At 34.9% G+C, this 17,102-nt stretch overlaps 1 protein-coding gene across 3 annotated transcripts in view; it reads right to left on the bottom strand.

Moving 5' to 3' along the window:
- Window positions 1-17,102, bottom strand: part of disc1 (DISC1 scaffold protein) — a 69,638-nt gene that overhangs the window by 33,797 nt on the left and 18,739 nt on the right. For all 3 annotated transcript variants that reach the window (XM_079855658.1, XM_079855657.1, XM_079855656.1), the window contains exons 7-9: window positions 13,202-13,256; window positions 9,393-9,495; window positions 6,608-6,796 (exon numbers count right to left, since the gene is read on the bottom strand). In XM_079855658.1, the coding sequence (XP_079711784.1) occupies window positions 6,608-6,796; window positions 9,393-9,495; window positions 13,202-13,256 (347 nt within the window). The remainder of the gene's footprint in view (window positions 1-6,607; window positions 6,797-9,392; window positions 9,496-13,201; window positions 13,257-17,102) is intronic.

Raw genomic sequence — 17,102 nt, forward strand, 5'->3', positions numbered from 1 at the left:
TATTCAATATACACATGTGCATTAAAATGGTGTTTGGTTTATGTACTAATATAATAATACATATGAATAATAGACTCTTCCTGTAATGGGACGATTCAGAGAGAATCTATTCAAGTTCTTGCTGAACTAAATGCCAGATTTAATCGTGTAACCAATAATATCCAGAATAAGAAAAAAAGATTTTATACATAATGCAGGATTTTAAATATAAACAAGCCTGAAATACGCCAGGACTCTAATTTTGAAATGTCATTGATGCTCATTCAGAGATATAAACACTGTCATATTGGATCAACAGTAGATCATAATAAACAGCTTAGCATAAATAATTAAATAATAAACACTATTCATTGTTTGCAAACTGTTCTGAAACCACAAGCCTGTGGAAAGTGCAGCATCACCGTGTTCTGACTTTGAACATGCAGCTCTCACATTTATTTAACTGGTTCACTTCACATTATCAGGCCGTATCGCACATTTTGCACACATTATCCCATGCAAACAACATTTGCATACTGTACACAGTATGCATACTACACAAATAATATTAGTATGATAGTATGCTATTCTGAACATTATCTATCAATAAAAACATGCATAACTTCAACCAGAAGAAGAGCAACAGAAAGCTGCAACACCTTTCCTGCAATAAGAGTTAATTAAGCTGACAAACAGAAAAACACCGGATCAGCGTCTCTTTTTCTTGCTTTCAGGAGCTGATCTTCTTGCCTGATTAGGAAGGTATGCTCAGATGTGACAAAAAGCAAAACGACTTCATTAATTAGCACTTTTCTGACAACTTCACTATCATGCCGTGTGGTGTGAACACAAACAGACACATTCTGCTAATGCATCTGAAGGACGCTCGTGAGCTAATGATCGCAAAAAGTGCATGCATTTATTCAGAGAAAGATGGTAATTGTTTGCCATGTGTAAAAGAACACAAAGCCTCTTTTACACCATTAATATGCCTCAAAAGCAGACGATACACCTGTTTCAATGCAGATGCGTGGGCATGAAATGCTAGTGCAACAGGGCATAAGAGGAATAGTCTGTTGTTTTAATTGAGTCAGAGACGGCTGTGATTAATGGGCCTCTGTCTGTGTTTCTGAGTCTCAGCACAACGGCACGGAGAGAGAGAAGCACAAAAGCATCTTAGTCAGCACTCGTAGAGTATCTAAACTTGACCTGCTGGGGGCAACTGCACTAACCGTGAGCATAGACAAGTGTTTGATAATAATGAGATTTGATTTCTATGTAATATAATAAATGTGGACTGGAATAGCGACAAAAAGGTGCATGACCTTTTTGAGGAATTTTCAAGGACAATATAAGTACTAGTGATGCTTTGCATCAGAGTTATCATCACTATATATATCTATACGGTATGCACTTATGCACTCATCCGTGTAGTGTATACATTTTATAAGGTTATTTTGTCATTCAACATCAGAGTCTGATGTATTATTTTGGTGAGTGAATCTTTGTAGAAATAAAATGAATAAAATGTCTAAATTAATAAACAATAATAAAGATGTTCTACACCCCAAAATAGTCCAAGTTAGCATTTTCTACACTCTCTTAGAAGTAAACATGCAGTTTTTTGTTGCTGTGCCTTTAAGACTCCTGTATAAACCTCCTCATCACATGAAATATTAAACTTATTCTGCTCTTATTAATTAAAACACATGTGTAATTCTTCAGGCTGCAAACTATAAACATGTTAACAGGTTAAATGTTTAGGCTGGACCGCTCAAAAATTACAATTGCAAGTTTACATCTTGCATTTCTGACTATTTTCTCAAAACTAAGAATTGCAATATGTAAACTTGCAAATCCAAGTTGCAATCGGCCTCAGCGGTCTAACATCGCTTTTGTGTTGCATTATGAATTGCATTTGGACACATTTCGTAATGCACATCACATGAAATCCAGCGAGCGCAGCATGCTTTTATCATTATACATAATGACCTTTTCAAACATAAAGCGTCTCATCTGCAATGCACTGGGTTTAGGTTTGTCTGTCATCTCTTGAAATCATTTGTCTTGTGAGGTAGATGTTGGACGATCAGGTTTCTGTATATATTTACTGCACGCAGGTCTTCTCCTGTTGTTTATTTTGTTAAAGACTCATTTCCTCAGCAGCTTCCAGAAAGAGGAAGACGACATGATCACAGCACACAGACAGACTGAAAAGAACAGACTTGGGGTCAGTTGCATAAACACAGTCAATATGTTATGACTGTGTCTTAAGAACTATAGTTCTTTTCGGATTCAAATTAGACCCGTCTATGTTTTTTTATGCATCTGACGTAAGTTTTGACAAATCTTTAAAGAAATGTAGATAACTAACTTGTCAGACTAGTCTTATGCCTGGTTCAGATTACACGATTTTAGCCCGATTTTGGCACGACCCGTCTGACGTAGGGTGTCGTGGGGATTCGTAAACAACAACGGGCAACGGGACGCAAGATTCGATCATTTCATCTCGTATAGTGTGTCATAGTGGGCGACAACCGACGTCGTGTCTGCGACGCTTCACAACATAAAAAGACTAGCATGTTTAATTTTTTTCCGGTCCTCCACGACAGTTCCATCAAGAGTGAGTGAGTGTGTGTGTGTGTGTGTGTGTTGTGTGTGTGTGTGTGTGTGTGTGTGTGTGTGTGTGTGTGTGTGTGTGTGTGTGTGTGTGTGTGTGTGTGTGTGTGTGTGTGTGTGTGTGTGTGTGTGTGTGTGTGCGAGTGAGTGTGTGTGTGTGTGTGTGTGTGTGTGTGTGTGTGTGTGTGTGCGCGAGTGAGTGAATGTGTGTGTGTGTGCGCGAGAGTGTGAGTGAGTGCGCGCGCGTGTGTGTGCACGAGTGAGTGAGCGAGAGTGTGTGCGCGCGTGTGTGTGTGCGTGTGTGTGTGTGTGCGTGAGTGAGTGAGCGAGAGTGTGAGTGTGTGTGCGCGCGAGTGAGTGCGCGCGTGTGTGTGTGTGAGTGTGCGTGCGAGTGAGTGTGAGTGAGTGCGTGTGTATGTGTGCAAATGAGTGTGTGTATGTGTGTGAGACGGCACGCGATGACTGGTCGGAAAGGAACATGTAGTCTGACATGTTTCTTGTCCACGACACGACAAGATTTTAGGAGTCAAAATGGTGTAATCTGAACCAGGCATTAAGCAGTTAAATCAACCAGTTACTGTCCTGAACTACTCGACTAGTCAGGCTTGTGTATACATTTTAACTCTTTCTCGCAACTTAATAAAAAATTGCCAGATTCACATTCATTTCGGATAAAACTGAACACTCTTCTATCTCCACTCATTGGAAACTGTCGCAAAACGTTCAAGACGCAATCGTTTTACAGAAATGTCATCACAGACACTTTGTCTCGTCACCTCACAAGACAAATGATTTCAAGAGATGACAGACAAACCTAAACCCAGTGCATTGCAGGATTTCATGTGATGTGCATTACGAAATGTGTCCAAATGCAATTCATAATGCAACACAAAAGCGATGTTAGACCGCTGAGGCCGATTGCAACTTGGATTTGCAAGTTTACATATTGCAATTCTTAGTTTTGAGAAAATAGTCAGAAATGCAAGATGTAAACTTGCAATTGTGAGTTTTGAGCGGTCCAGCCTAAACATTTAACCTGTTAACATGTTTATAGTTTGCAGCCTGAAGAATTACACATGCATTTTAATTAATAAGTGCAGAATAAGTTTCATATCTCATGCGATGAGGAGGTTTATACAGGAGTCTTAAAGGCACAGCAACAAAAAACTGCACGTTTACTTCTAAGAGAGTGTAGAAAATGCTAAATTTGGACTATTTTGGGGTGTAGAACATTATTATTGTTTATTAATTTAGACATTTTAGACATCAATTGTAAGTTTTGAGTGGTCCAGCCTATAAATGTAACCTGTTGACATGTTTCCCCAATGAGTTTTAGAGATATATGACTAACATGCACTGATCACCTCTGAATTTATAATGTCTGCAAATCTGCATACTAAAGTACAATTACAATTACAAGTACAATTCCCTTGCTAAAAAGTACTGTGGTAGAGTGATGGTAATAAAATGGTACTTCGGTATTAAAAAATTAGTATTTAAATTGAATTCCAGGATGCATGTGCAAGTCTGCAAATGTGCAAATGACCTTGATACTACCAATGCCCAATAAGTCCAAAAAAACGAATCATATTTCTCAAATAGAAGTTTAATTTGAGCTTTTTCCGCTCCATTTAGGAATTCCTTTCTGAAAGTGAGATGAAAACAACAGCTCTTTGTTTTTGCACAAGCTGGGACAAAGACTCATGTTTAAAAATACCATTTAATATGTGGAAATATATTCCTAATTACGCAAGTATACCAACGCAACCGCAAACTACAACCCCGACGTGACAAGTGAAGCACGCAAACCCTTTTTCTTATGCCCAAAACAGTGATTTGATGGCAGGTATGTGGCAAATAAGTGTGTCAGCATGTTATTACCCCGGTTGGAAGACAAGCTAATAAGACCCTATCAGGAGCAGCCCGTTCATGTCAAAGATCTTTTGTGTTCTGTATCATATTCAGCCGCTTTGCATATTTAGCATCAACGCTCAGCCTATCATTAGCTCACAGTCTCTCTCATCCCAGCACAAAGACACAGACCAGCCGAGCTCTTTGTTGAGTAAAATGTGTGTGTGTCAAATTAAGCAGACGAGTGTAATCCCTATAACGGGCAGGGCGAGAGCTGGCGAGATTCCCGTTGGCTGTCAGCCGGCTTCTCCTACTGTTGTTGGACGTGTAGAGAACCGAATAAATGAAAGACCACCGCCCGCAATCTCCATCCTGCACAAATCCTCATGGGAGGACAGAACGCCACAGCCAAGTTGGGAAGATTTGAATGTGCATCTGGTCATTATCGCCAACTATAGTCAGACGATACCGGAACAAGACCAGTGCGTTACCAGTGGATTTACACTAGTGACGGGAGCCAGACATTCAGACAGCTTTCCATTTTTTAACCATTAAACACTGGATGAATTTCACAAAACATGTCAACGAGTCTAGATCATATTGCACCTCAAAAAAAAAAAAGGAAATTATAATTTGCATGAAGAAATTGAAGCCTATTTTAGGATAATTAACATTGTTGAATATAAAAACATATAAATTAACTAATATAAGTATTCATACATTATTTATTCATGGGATATCTTGTACACTGAATTTAATTTATGCTGACTTTACATAAAAAGTCTGAATAGGATGATTTGCATTAATCTAAAAAAGATGAAATTATATTTTGCATAATAAAAAAGAAGCCTCTAGCAGGATCATTAACATTATTGAACAAAGCTAAATAAATACATATATAAATTAATAAATACAGTAAAATAATATGATTCATATATTATAGTAGTATTTATACACTGAATGTAATTTATGCTACTTTTTCAATAAAAAGGATGATCTTCATTAATATAAAAAAAATTGTTTATTCATTTTTCATAATGAAAATAAATCCTCTAGCAGGATCATTAACATTATTGAGTATAAAGCTAAATAGAAAAGTACATAAATAAATGTTTCAATATAAGTAAAAAGAAATATATATATATATATATATATATATATATATATATATATAATATATATATATATATATATATATATATATATATATATATATATATATATATATATATATATATATATATATATTAGGGCTGTCAAACGATTAATCGCGATTAATCGCATCCAAAATAAAAGTTTGTTTTTACATAATATATATGTGTGTACGGTGTATAATTATTTTCTATATATAAATACACACACATGCATGTATATATTTAAGAAATATTTGCATGTATATACTGTGTATATATATTTATATTATATATAATTTATATTATATATAAATATTTTATATATAAATAACACATTTTTCTTAAATATATATGCATGTGTGTGTATTTATATATAGAAAATAATTATACTCCATACACACACATATATTATGTAAACACAAACTTTTATTTTGGATGCAATTAATCGCGATTAATCGTTTGACAGCCCTAATATATATATATATATATATATATATATATATATATATATATATATAAATTAAAATTCTGTATAATTATCATACATTATAATAGTATTTGTACACTAAAAAATTATTTAAGCAGATTTTAAATATAACATTTATTGGATTTTTATTGAAACATTTATAAAGATTTTCTTTATGAACATTAAAATATTATGTATATATTATAAATATTTCTATCCAACTAATTTTGTTTTGAAATATGATCAGTTTTTGTGAGATTCACCCGGCTGTGTTTAATTCAACATAATCAATAACAAAAGAGCTGTTTTTTATTTTATACTCGCTCAATAAGGACTCAATGTCAAAGGATTTTGTTTGAAAACACAGTTCAGAGAGACACTGTGTGAGGAATAGAGATATCCACTCTATATAAATCAATAGTGAAACCTACAAAACTTGAACACGTTTTCAGCCGAAACACATGAAGAAATGGCTCCCCCCTGTGCCGGCGACTCTTCAAGGTCTGGGTTCTTATGAATAGAGTCTCTCCTTCGTGTGGTGTGTGAGAGTGTTGCTCACCGTACTGGGCTTCTCTCTCCCGCAGCTCCAGTTTGATGTGGTTGTGTTGCTCCTTCATGCGGGTCAGATCGAGTCCACTTCCAGCGCTCAGCGCCTGCAGTTTCTTCACCAGCGCCTCCAGACGATCCCTCTCTCCGTACACACTCCTGATTTCTGCCTTCAGTTCTTTCGCACTGCTGAAGTCATTTCCTGCAGCAAGAACAAAACACAGATGCATCTAAATGAACATCATAATAGTTGGAAAAGTTCAGAACGCCACCAGAAAGTAATAGTGATTTCGATAGGCAACTTTGACATGTCATATTGAGCGCACTATGATTTCGGACACTCACCACAAACTCACACACTATATAATACAGATAAACTGCAAATCGGGATTGGATGGATGGATGGATGGATGGAATGATAGATGGAACGATAGATAGAACGATAGACAGATAGATAGATGGATAGATGGATGGATGGATAGATAGAACGATGGATGAATGGATAGATAGATGATGGATCAATGGATAGATAGATAGATAGATAGATAGATAGATAGATAGATAGATGGAACGATGGATGGATGGATGGATGGATGGATGGATGGATGGATGGATGGATGGACGGACGGACGGACGGACGGACGGATGGATGGATAGAACGACAGACAGAACGATAGACAGATAGATGGATGGAATGATGGATGGAATGCTGGATAGATAGATAGATAGATAGATAGATAGATAGATAGATAGATAGATAGATAGATAGATAGATAGATAGATAGATAGATAGATAGATAGATAGATAGATAGATAGATAGATAATTGGATGGATGGATGGATGGATGGAACGATAGATAGAACGATAGACAGAACGATAGATAGAACGATAGACAGAACGATAGACAGATAGATGGATGGAATGATGGATGGAATGATGGATGGATGGATAGATAGATAGATAGATAGATAGATAGATAGATAGATAGATAGATAGATAGATAGATAGATAGATAGATAGATAGATAGATAATTGGATGGATGGATGGATGGATGGATGGATGGATGATGGAATGATAGATAGAACGATAGACAGATGGATGGATGGATGGATGGATGGATGGATGGATGGATGGATGGAACAATAGATGGATGGATGGATGGATGGATGGATAGATGGAATGATGGATGGAACGATAGACAGATAGATAGAATGATGGATGAATGGATAGATAGATGGATAGATCGATGGATCGATAGATGATGGATAGATAGAACGATGGATGGATGATGGATGGATAAATGGATGGATGGATGGATGGATGGAACGATAGATAGAACGATAGATAGAACGACAGATAGATAGATGGATGGAACGATGGATGGATGGATAAATGATTGGATAAATGGATGGATGGATGGATGGATGGATGAATAGATAGAACGATAGACAGATAGATGGATGGATGGATGGAACAATAGATGGATGGATGGATGGATGGATGGAACAATAGATGGATGGATGGATGATGGATGGATGGATGGATGGAATGATGGATGGAACGATAGATAGAATGATAGACAGATAGATAGAACGATGGATGAATGGATAGATAGATGGATAGATCGATGGATGATAGATAGATAGAACGATGGATGGATGGATGGATGGATAAATGGATGGATGGATGGATGGATAGATAGATAGAACGATAGATAGATAGATGGATGGAACGATGGATGGATGGATAAATGAATGGATAAATGGATGGATGGATGGATGGATAGATAGATAGAACGATAGATAGATAGATGGATGGAACGATGGATGGATGGATAAATGAATGGATAAATGGATGGATGGATGGATGGATAGATGGAATGATGGATGGAACGATAGACAGATAGATAGAATGATGGATGAATGGATAGATAGATGGATAGATCGATGGATCGATAGATGATGGATAGATAGAACGATGGATGGATGATGGATGGATAAATGGATGGATGGATGGATGGATGGAACGATAGATAGAACGATAGATAGAACGACAGATAGATAGATGGATGGAACGATGGATGGATGGATAAATGATTGGATAAATGGATGGATGGATGGATGGATGGATGAATAGATAGAACGATAGACAGATAGATGGATGGATGGATGGAACAATAGATGGATGGATGGATGGATGGATGGAACAATAGATGGATGGATGGATGATGGATGGATGGATGGATGGAATGATGGATGGAACGATAGATAGAATGATAGACAGATAGATAGAACGATGGATGAATGGATAGATAGATGGATAGATCGATGGATGATAGATAGATAGAACGATGGATGGATGGATGGATGGATAAATGGATGGATGGATGGATGGAACGATAGATAGAACGACAGATAGATAGATGGATGGAACGATGGATGGATGGATAAATGAATGGATAAATGGATGGATGGATGGATGGATAGATAGATAGAACGATAGATGGAAAGATGGATGGAACGATGGATGGATGGATGGATAAATGGATGGATGGATGGATGGATATTTAAAACTTAATTACATTCACATGAAATCAACTAATTTAATTTGTAATAATATTTCACTGTTTTAACCGCATGTTTGCTCAAATGAGCAGAAGAGACTCTTGAGCGGTAGTGTACAGTAGAGTCTGAAGGCAGAGCGATCAGGCGTGAGTGTGCAGAAACACCACAGCGCAGGACAGAGAGTTTGAGTCCCGTCATGGAGGAGCACAGAGTGACAGAGGACAGGCTCTACCTGAGATGGCCGACAGCTTCGCCTCATGCAGGACCAGCAGCTGCGCTTCACTCTCGCTGACCTTACGCCGCACACGACCCGACAGCCTCTGACCCATCACCACCTGAACCAAGACACACAGAAGACATCACACACCTGGAGGACAAGAGCAGCCACGAAAAGTCACAAATAACGCTAACACTTTACAATAAGGTTCTTTAGCTAACATTAGTTAGCATGAGCTACACTTATACAGCATTTATTAACCTTTGTTAATGTTAATTTCAACATTTACTAATACTTTATTAAAATATTGTTAACATTAGTTAATGCACTGTGAACTAACATGAACAAACAATGAACAGCTGTATTATTATTATTAACTAATGCTAACAAAGATGAACAGATACAGTAACAAATGTATTGCTCATGGTTAGTTAGTTCATTAACTAATGAATGTTATTGTAAAGTGTTACCCAAATAACTTTAAATTATGTTGAAAATACGAAATATGACGCATTTTTCATTTAATTTCACATTATCAATACTGAATGCTAATGTACGACAGCTGTTAATATTCCGATATTTAGAATTTAGGGTCTCAAATAACGTGTTTGTGTCCTAAGAAGGATGAGAGTGTCTTGCCTCTAATTCATATAAATAAAGTTGTATATAGGCCACATAAACTTTTTCGGTTAGGAGAATTTTTTGCATAAAATAAAATAAAAATATAAAATACAACATACAATTTGTTCCATATAAAGTTTCTTTGTTAAGAGTAAAAGAAAAGGTTAAAAAAAAATATATATATATATATATATATATATATATATATAAATAAAATCTGGAATACAACACATCTGTGCCACATAAATTATTATTTATTCTTGTGAAAAATAAATAATAATAATTAAAATAATAACATTTTGTGCCAAATAAAAAGTTGTGTTAATAGAATATCTTATAAAATAAAATAAAAAAAATATCTGAGACAAATGTATGTTGTATTTTATTTTATTTAAGATATTATCTTAAAAAGTTTGTGGCACAAATTTATCTTGTATGTAGGCTTTTTTATTATTTTATTTATTTTTTCATTTATGTTTTATTTGATTTAAGATACTCTAAAAAAATATGGCACAAATGTATGTACTGTATTTAAGATTTTTATTTCATTTATTTATTTATTGTATTTTTTATTTTACATTACTTTTCGGTAATAAAAAAAACATTTGTGCCACATAAAATAGAATAGAATAGAATAGAATAGAATAGAATAGAATAGAATAGAATAGAATAGAATAGAATAGAATATCTAATAAAATAAAATAAAATAAAATAAAATAAAATATGTGACACAGATGTATGTTGTATTTTATTTTATTTTGTTATTTTATTTTATTTAAGATATTCTCTTATTAAGTTTATGTGGCACTGATTTATGTTGTATGTAGGATTTTTTATTTTATTTATTTTTTCATTTATGTCAGGCACAAATGTATGTGTTGTATTAAAATTGTTTTATTTTATTTATTTTATTTTTTATTTTATTTTACTTTTCGGTAAGCGACTTAAAAATAAATAAATAAATAAATAAATAAATAAATAAATAAATAATACAAAATAATAAAATAAAATAAAATAAAATAAAATAAAATAAAATAAAATAAAATAAAATAAAATAAAATAAAATAAAATAAAATAAAATAAAATAAAACGCCACAGAACATTCTGGAAGTCTGTAATCATGGACCAGATGCCTCAGTAGAGACACAACGGACCTCCCGACGTGAGAGTGGTTGTGAGACGCAGCCAGACGTGCCGAAGCTGTGCATCAGATAATGGCAGACCAGAGGGCAAAGTCACACTGTGCCATTTTTCAGGCAGCTCAGATCCAACCCGCGGTGCCAACACACACTCTCTGAGCCCGAGGCTCACACTGCAGCCACACCGATCCCACTGACACCAGCTCACACACACACACACACACACACACTGAGAGCTAAATGACAATTTCCCATGCTGCTCACAGGAGGAAAGCATCTAATTTTGTCTCCAATTGTGGTGGGAGAGCTGACAGAAGTTAACTAACCAAACTCTCTCACACATCACAATTTATTGCAACAGGAACTCAACTGACACCAGTACCATAGTAATGCGACTTGTATAATGCAATTAAAAGTGCACGCATTTGTATTTGTCCCGAATGAGAGTTTAGTTGTATACCGTATTTCACTTTAAACAGGATTGCCGTTTATAAAAAAAATGTGTTTACAATGAATGCCTCAAAACTTTTTCATTTCTGTTCTGAAAACCATTACATTTAAAGGATTTGTTGTGGAGCAGGGGCGGCGCTAGGGCTGGGCTAACCCAGAATGTTTTTAGTAAAGCCCCGCATATTTTGGTACCTTGTCTTTCTCATAGAGCAAAACAATTCATCAGAAAAATAAGTGTGAATAAGATTACAGCAGCCGCAATTACCTAATCATGAAAAGTGCATATTACAGTTTTATTTATATTTTTCCCTTTGCATTAAAGATACTTACGATGTGCTTTTGCAGCGTTGAGCATTGTAGCCAATCACAGACATGTCTGTTGAACGCATCGGCCAATCAGAGGCATTTAAATGAGTCGCTGTGCTGAAGATGTGTTTTGCGCGAGCTCACCGAGTTCTACACTTTCGCAAACCTGTCATTATTATTGGCAATAAACTTAAGATGCAAATAAGAGATTAACTGCAATATATTTGATATTCTTGATGCTGCTCTGATGCGCTCCACTACGCACCGCTCTGTTTGTTGTTAGGAAGACTAAAAGTTCAGCGGTCTAGCTCATCAATGTCAAAATGATTAAAGAAGTGAACGAATGCCTGGTAAAATGTAAGTAGATAAACATTTAACATTTGACTGTTTTACAATAGAAATGTTCAACTACCGACAGTATCCGGTGACGCAAATTACTCAACTTTTTTTTTTAATTTATTTATTAAATTTTGCCTTTTTGAATTGAAAATATGCTATAATTTCCTTGATTCATTTAGCGAGAATGCATGCATAATTAAAAATAAAACAAAAATAAAATATTTGCAAATAGTTCAAATTATTTCACTAATTCCTTTAAATAAAAATACCCACTTTTAGTTTGGGCTAAAGCCCCGAATATCCACTGACCTTGCCCCGTTGTGGAGTGAGGGGAACTAAAATGCATGTTTCTAGAGTTTATAATGCTTGTAAACATTTAGTTTATTTACATTATTTATGAATATGTAATAATAAAATGTGACTTATTCACCAATGCAATTTTCTCTCAAGAATGCATCTTATAGTCCGGATAATACAGTATATGCTGCTGCTGCTGCTGCAAAAAATGCATTTTTACATTGTACTAAGCTACATTGTTGTCATATGACCTTATTATGTTGCTTGTCCAGTTATCAGAATGGTTATTTTGCTTTTTTAATAAAATTTTATGCAAATAAAAAATAATGGTCAATATAATCAAATACTGAGTCACTTGACAATCATGGCTGAGATCATTTACTGTTCTTTCATCACACTGGAAATGAAAGGTGAAGTCGAGTGCATTGCATTGTGAGATACAGTATATCATCTAAATCTAATGAGGTTTATGCCTAAAACAAGTGCATTAATCTGGCATTCGTACATTATGAGGTTGTGAATGAAACATCTCACCCAAATTGCAAACAAAATCAGTAATATTTCATGCAACTAACAGGAATGTTCTTTATGACCTATAATTACGTGACATTAACACTTATTAAATACAGTGTTGACTGGTTCGATTAATATGTGATTAATATGTGGACTTACTTTAGCCGTTGCCTCTTTGATGGACAAACTCAGCATTCGCTCCTGCTCCTGAAGTCTGAAAGGTAAATAAACCATGTAAATAATGCTGACAATAATGAGATGTGAACAATAAAGTCATACATTTCACCATAATAAATCATGCCAAATAGTAGGGCTGGGACGATGCACCTCCCGATTCGATACGATCACGATACTTGGGTGCCGATACGATATGTATTGTGATTTTATTAAGAATTGCGTTTCTACAAGTATTGCGATTCGATATTGCAATAGATTGCAATTTTTTTAACACTAGACCATCACGAAAAAGTTAAATCATACACTTATACAGACATGTACATGATGTGTTCATGATTAGTCATATTTACACAAACAAATCATCACATCTTTCTGAGTTTTAGTCAGAAGCATCATACAACACTACATTCTCTTTAATAAATGATTCAATAACAAATACATTTTTTAACAGTCACTTAACAATGTGAAACAATGTAATCGATAAATGCATGATTTTAAGCACCAAATTTCTATCAAAAGCTGATTTTGATCTCTACTGTAGACATCAGTGCTCATTTTTGAACTTTAAACTTTTATCCCAGTACTTCTATGATAATTTGAACTATTGCATCACAGAAATAATGATACTATGAGGTTGAAAAGACTGTGAAGCGGTTTCATGACGACTCTCTCCGGGTCAGCGCCAACACAAATCTGAATGTTGCGATATGATTTTGTCAAGATAGATAACGACACATTTCATCCTCTGTTAGAACGAAAGTGGCTAACTTCTGTCAACCTCGTCTATTAGCAAGGACAAAAATAAAGCAATTGAATTTGAATTAATATCGATTCTGGAATAAAAAAATCGATTTTAGAATCGTAAAAATAAAAATATTTTTCGATTTTTTTCTCCCAGCCCAATCAAACAGTAATAATGGTACTTGATTTATCAACACCATTAATAAATACAAGCAAGCAATATTGTATAACAGGTTGTGAGTGTTTAAATACAGCACTTTATACTGTTATTAAACAAATGCATAAAGCGCCTCCTGCTGGTTACATACAGATCCCTGGATATGATTTCAGTAACATCTCAGACTGAGAAAAGGTCAGGAGCCTTGAGAGTTTCTTCTTAAACATTACGCACAGGTTTTGGACAGAAACCACACGAGGATCTGTAAAGCCTGAAAGCAATAAAAATTCATAACCACGCTGAAAAGTGCGTCTCACTTCCAGAAGGCACGGGTAAAAATACAATAAAAGAGAGATGAAGGGAGAGAGGATTGCACGAGCAAAAATAGCACTGAAGAGTCCATGTGGACTCAGCTGCTTCTCCTCAAAACTCACTTTAAATCGGCCCTCACTGCAGGAGAAAATAAATCAATCTCTCAGCAGGGTTTGTTTAGCTCAGCTCAATGTTATGACCTCAATCTGCACCGTACCTCCGATAAATCTACATATGCATCAAAATCAATCTGTGAGAGACCAAACAGAGTCAGGCAATCTAGAGTTCAATACTTCTCTGCTCAGAGGCAGAAGTTTCGATGCCCTTCGTTTTTTCACCAGAAACTGAGATTCAACTGAAGCACGTCAATCTTAAAGTGTCAAGGTGTCATCTGATGTTGTGACAGGACTGTACACATTCATTTGCTTTAAAATATCAGTTTTCGGTTTCTGTTCTGCCCTCACCTGACGGACAGAAGACAGAAATTATACAAAAAGTTACAGAAAGAGGTCAATAAGAAGAGAGATTTTAATCTTAATACAAACTGATGGCATCACAAAAGTATCAGATTATGTACTCGAACTTCCACTTTTAATTACAATTAATTATATTAATAATAGTAAATCATAAATCAATGGTAAATCATAAATAATCATTATTTTTATTATCATCATCATCATCATAATAATAATACTTTAAATATATTAAACTTATTATAATATATTTGAATACATTATATTAAATAAATATAATTATTATCTATAATAATAATAAAAATAATAGTAGTAGTAGTAAATCAATAGTAAATCATAGTAAATAATTATTTATTAGTTAAATGGTTAAACTGTATAATAATAATAATAATAATAATAATAAAAAATCAATTGTAAATCATAATAAATGATTATTAGTGATATTATTATCATCATCAATAATAAATCATCATCAATAATAAAAAAGAAATCACCAATCAATTAAATCACTATAATAATAATAAAAAATAATATGAATTTGTTGTTATTATCAATAACACCAAGAGTAATAAGTTTTATTATTGAAATTATTATTATTTCTGTTGTTGCTGCTTTTTTATTATTAATATTAACAATATTAATAAAATAAATAATAATAATTATTATTAATTTATTTTCTAAACCTGTATGATTCAATCACTCCTCTGTAGCTTGCAATCCTCATTTACATCTGCACTTTTTCAAACATGGTGCCTTCAAATGAATTGTGGTCTTGTCCGTTAGCGATGTGACAGGTTTGATAGCGTGTAAATGTTCAGCCCATAATGACTCCAGACTCCAGTAAGTGAAAGTTATGCTCAACTTCCAGAAGTGCGAGTAAATAAACAAATCTACATAGAAGCTTACTCCTCCTCATTGAAAATTGTCTAAAACATTTAGGTCGATTACAATGAATTATAGGCATATAATTAATTATTAACAGTCTATAATATGTCCGAACACTGCAATAATTCATCAATGAAAATTAAAAACAGCTTTATTTCAAAAACATATGTTTAACAAATGAATAAAAGAGGCAAAGTGTACATCGCTGGTGGCTTGGAAGAAGTGGGTAATGGTTAATCCATTTTGCAACACGAACTGGAGGTAAGCAACAGTAATTTGCAGCTAGTTTGAACTAGAGAACTTAAAGATCTCCCTCTTTTCGTTTTTTTTTTTTGCTGCGGATGAAATTTAATTCTGTTTTCGCGCAGCGCAGTGAGGAAAAACAAGTAATAAAAACTCAGTGAGTGTTTTAGCGCAATTTTCTGACATCATGGGATCACAACACTAAGAGATAGTAAATCTTTTTATGTTGTTTTTTTTTTGTGCGTTCCCGAGATTAGACCTTCCTTAACATAATGCCGAAAACCCGAAGTCTCTAGGTGGTCTGGTTGAGGAGGAGATAGAAGTGCAAGATTGGTGCGCACAGACAGAACAGAAATCATGAGTTAACAATCGCAATTTTGTCCGTAGGAAAATTGCGCTAAAAACACTGAGTTTAGGGCAATCGGTTTGTAGCTCTGCTTCAACTGTGCGATATAGTCAGGAGGAGCGACCAAAATTTCTAACATGCCAGAAATTCATCCGACCATCCGATTGCCGGTCGGGAGAGGTTAATCACCTCTCGTTTTCCCCTGTACACTGCACGAACACTGCACGACAAATGACGCACGACAAAGCTGAAAATCGCCCGACCCGAAAAAGAGTCGCACGAGTCAGAATTTGGCTCAAAATCGGACGAAAATCAGACGAAAATTGCACAGTGTATGTCCGCCTTTAGCGAAGTGGTTAACGAGGATGAATCAAGTTCTGGGTATGTAATATGCAACGGCTGTGAAGTGTTTGTGTGCGCCTCGTGCGTGTGTGTGTGTGTGCGCATGTGTTCGCCTGTTCGCAGTGACAGAAACAGTGAGATTCCAGTTTAAGTTTCAAGGGAGTAAAGTCTGTTTATGCCATTAAGAAAATGAAATTCTGTCAAATAAATTTAGTTTTAAAGAAATTTACAGTAAAAGCAGAGCTCATTCATCAGTGTATTAAGTTACCATTAGAGATAAACGCATCAACCGTCGCCGAGTCCGCTGTTGAAGGTGACGATCACCCAGTTATCCTCACGCGTAACAACAAAAAAGAATAATTGTAATTTGACCATCGAGTCGGG

This window comes from Squalius cephalus (genome assembly GCF_949319135.1).
Source record: "Squalius cephalus genome assembly, chromosome: 21".
Lineage (NCBI taxonomy): Eukaryota > Metazoa > Chordata > Actinopteri > Cypriniformes > Leuciscidae > Squalius > Squalius cephalus.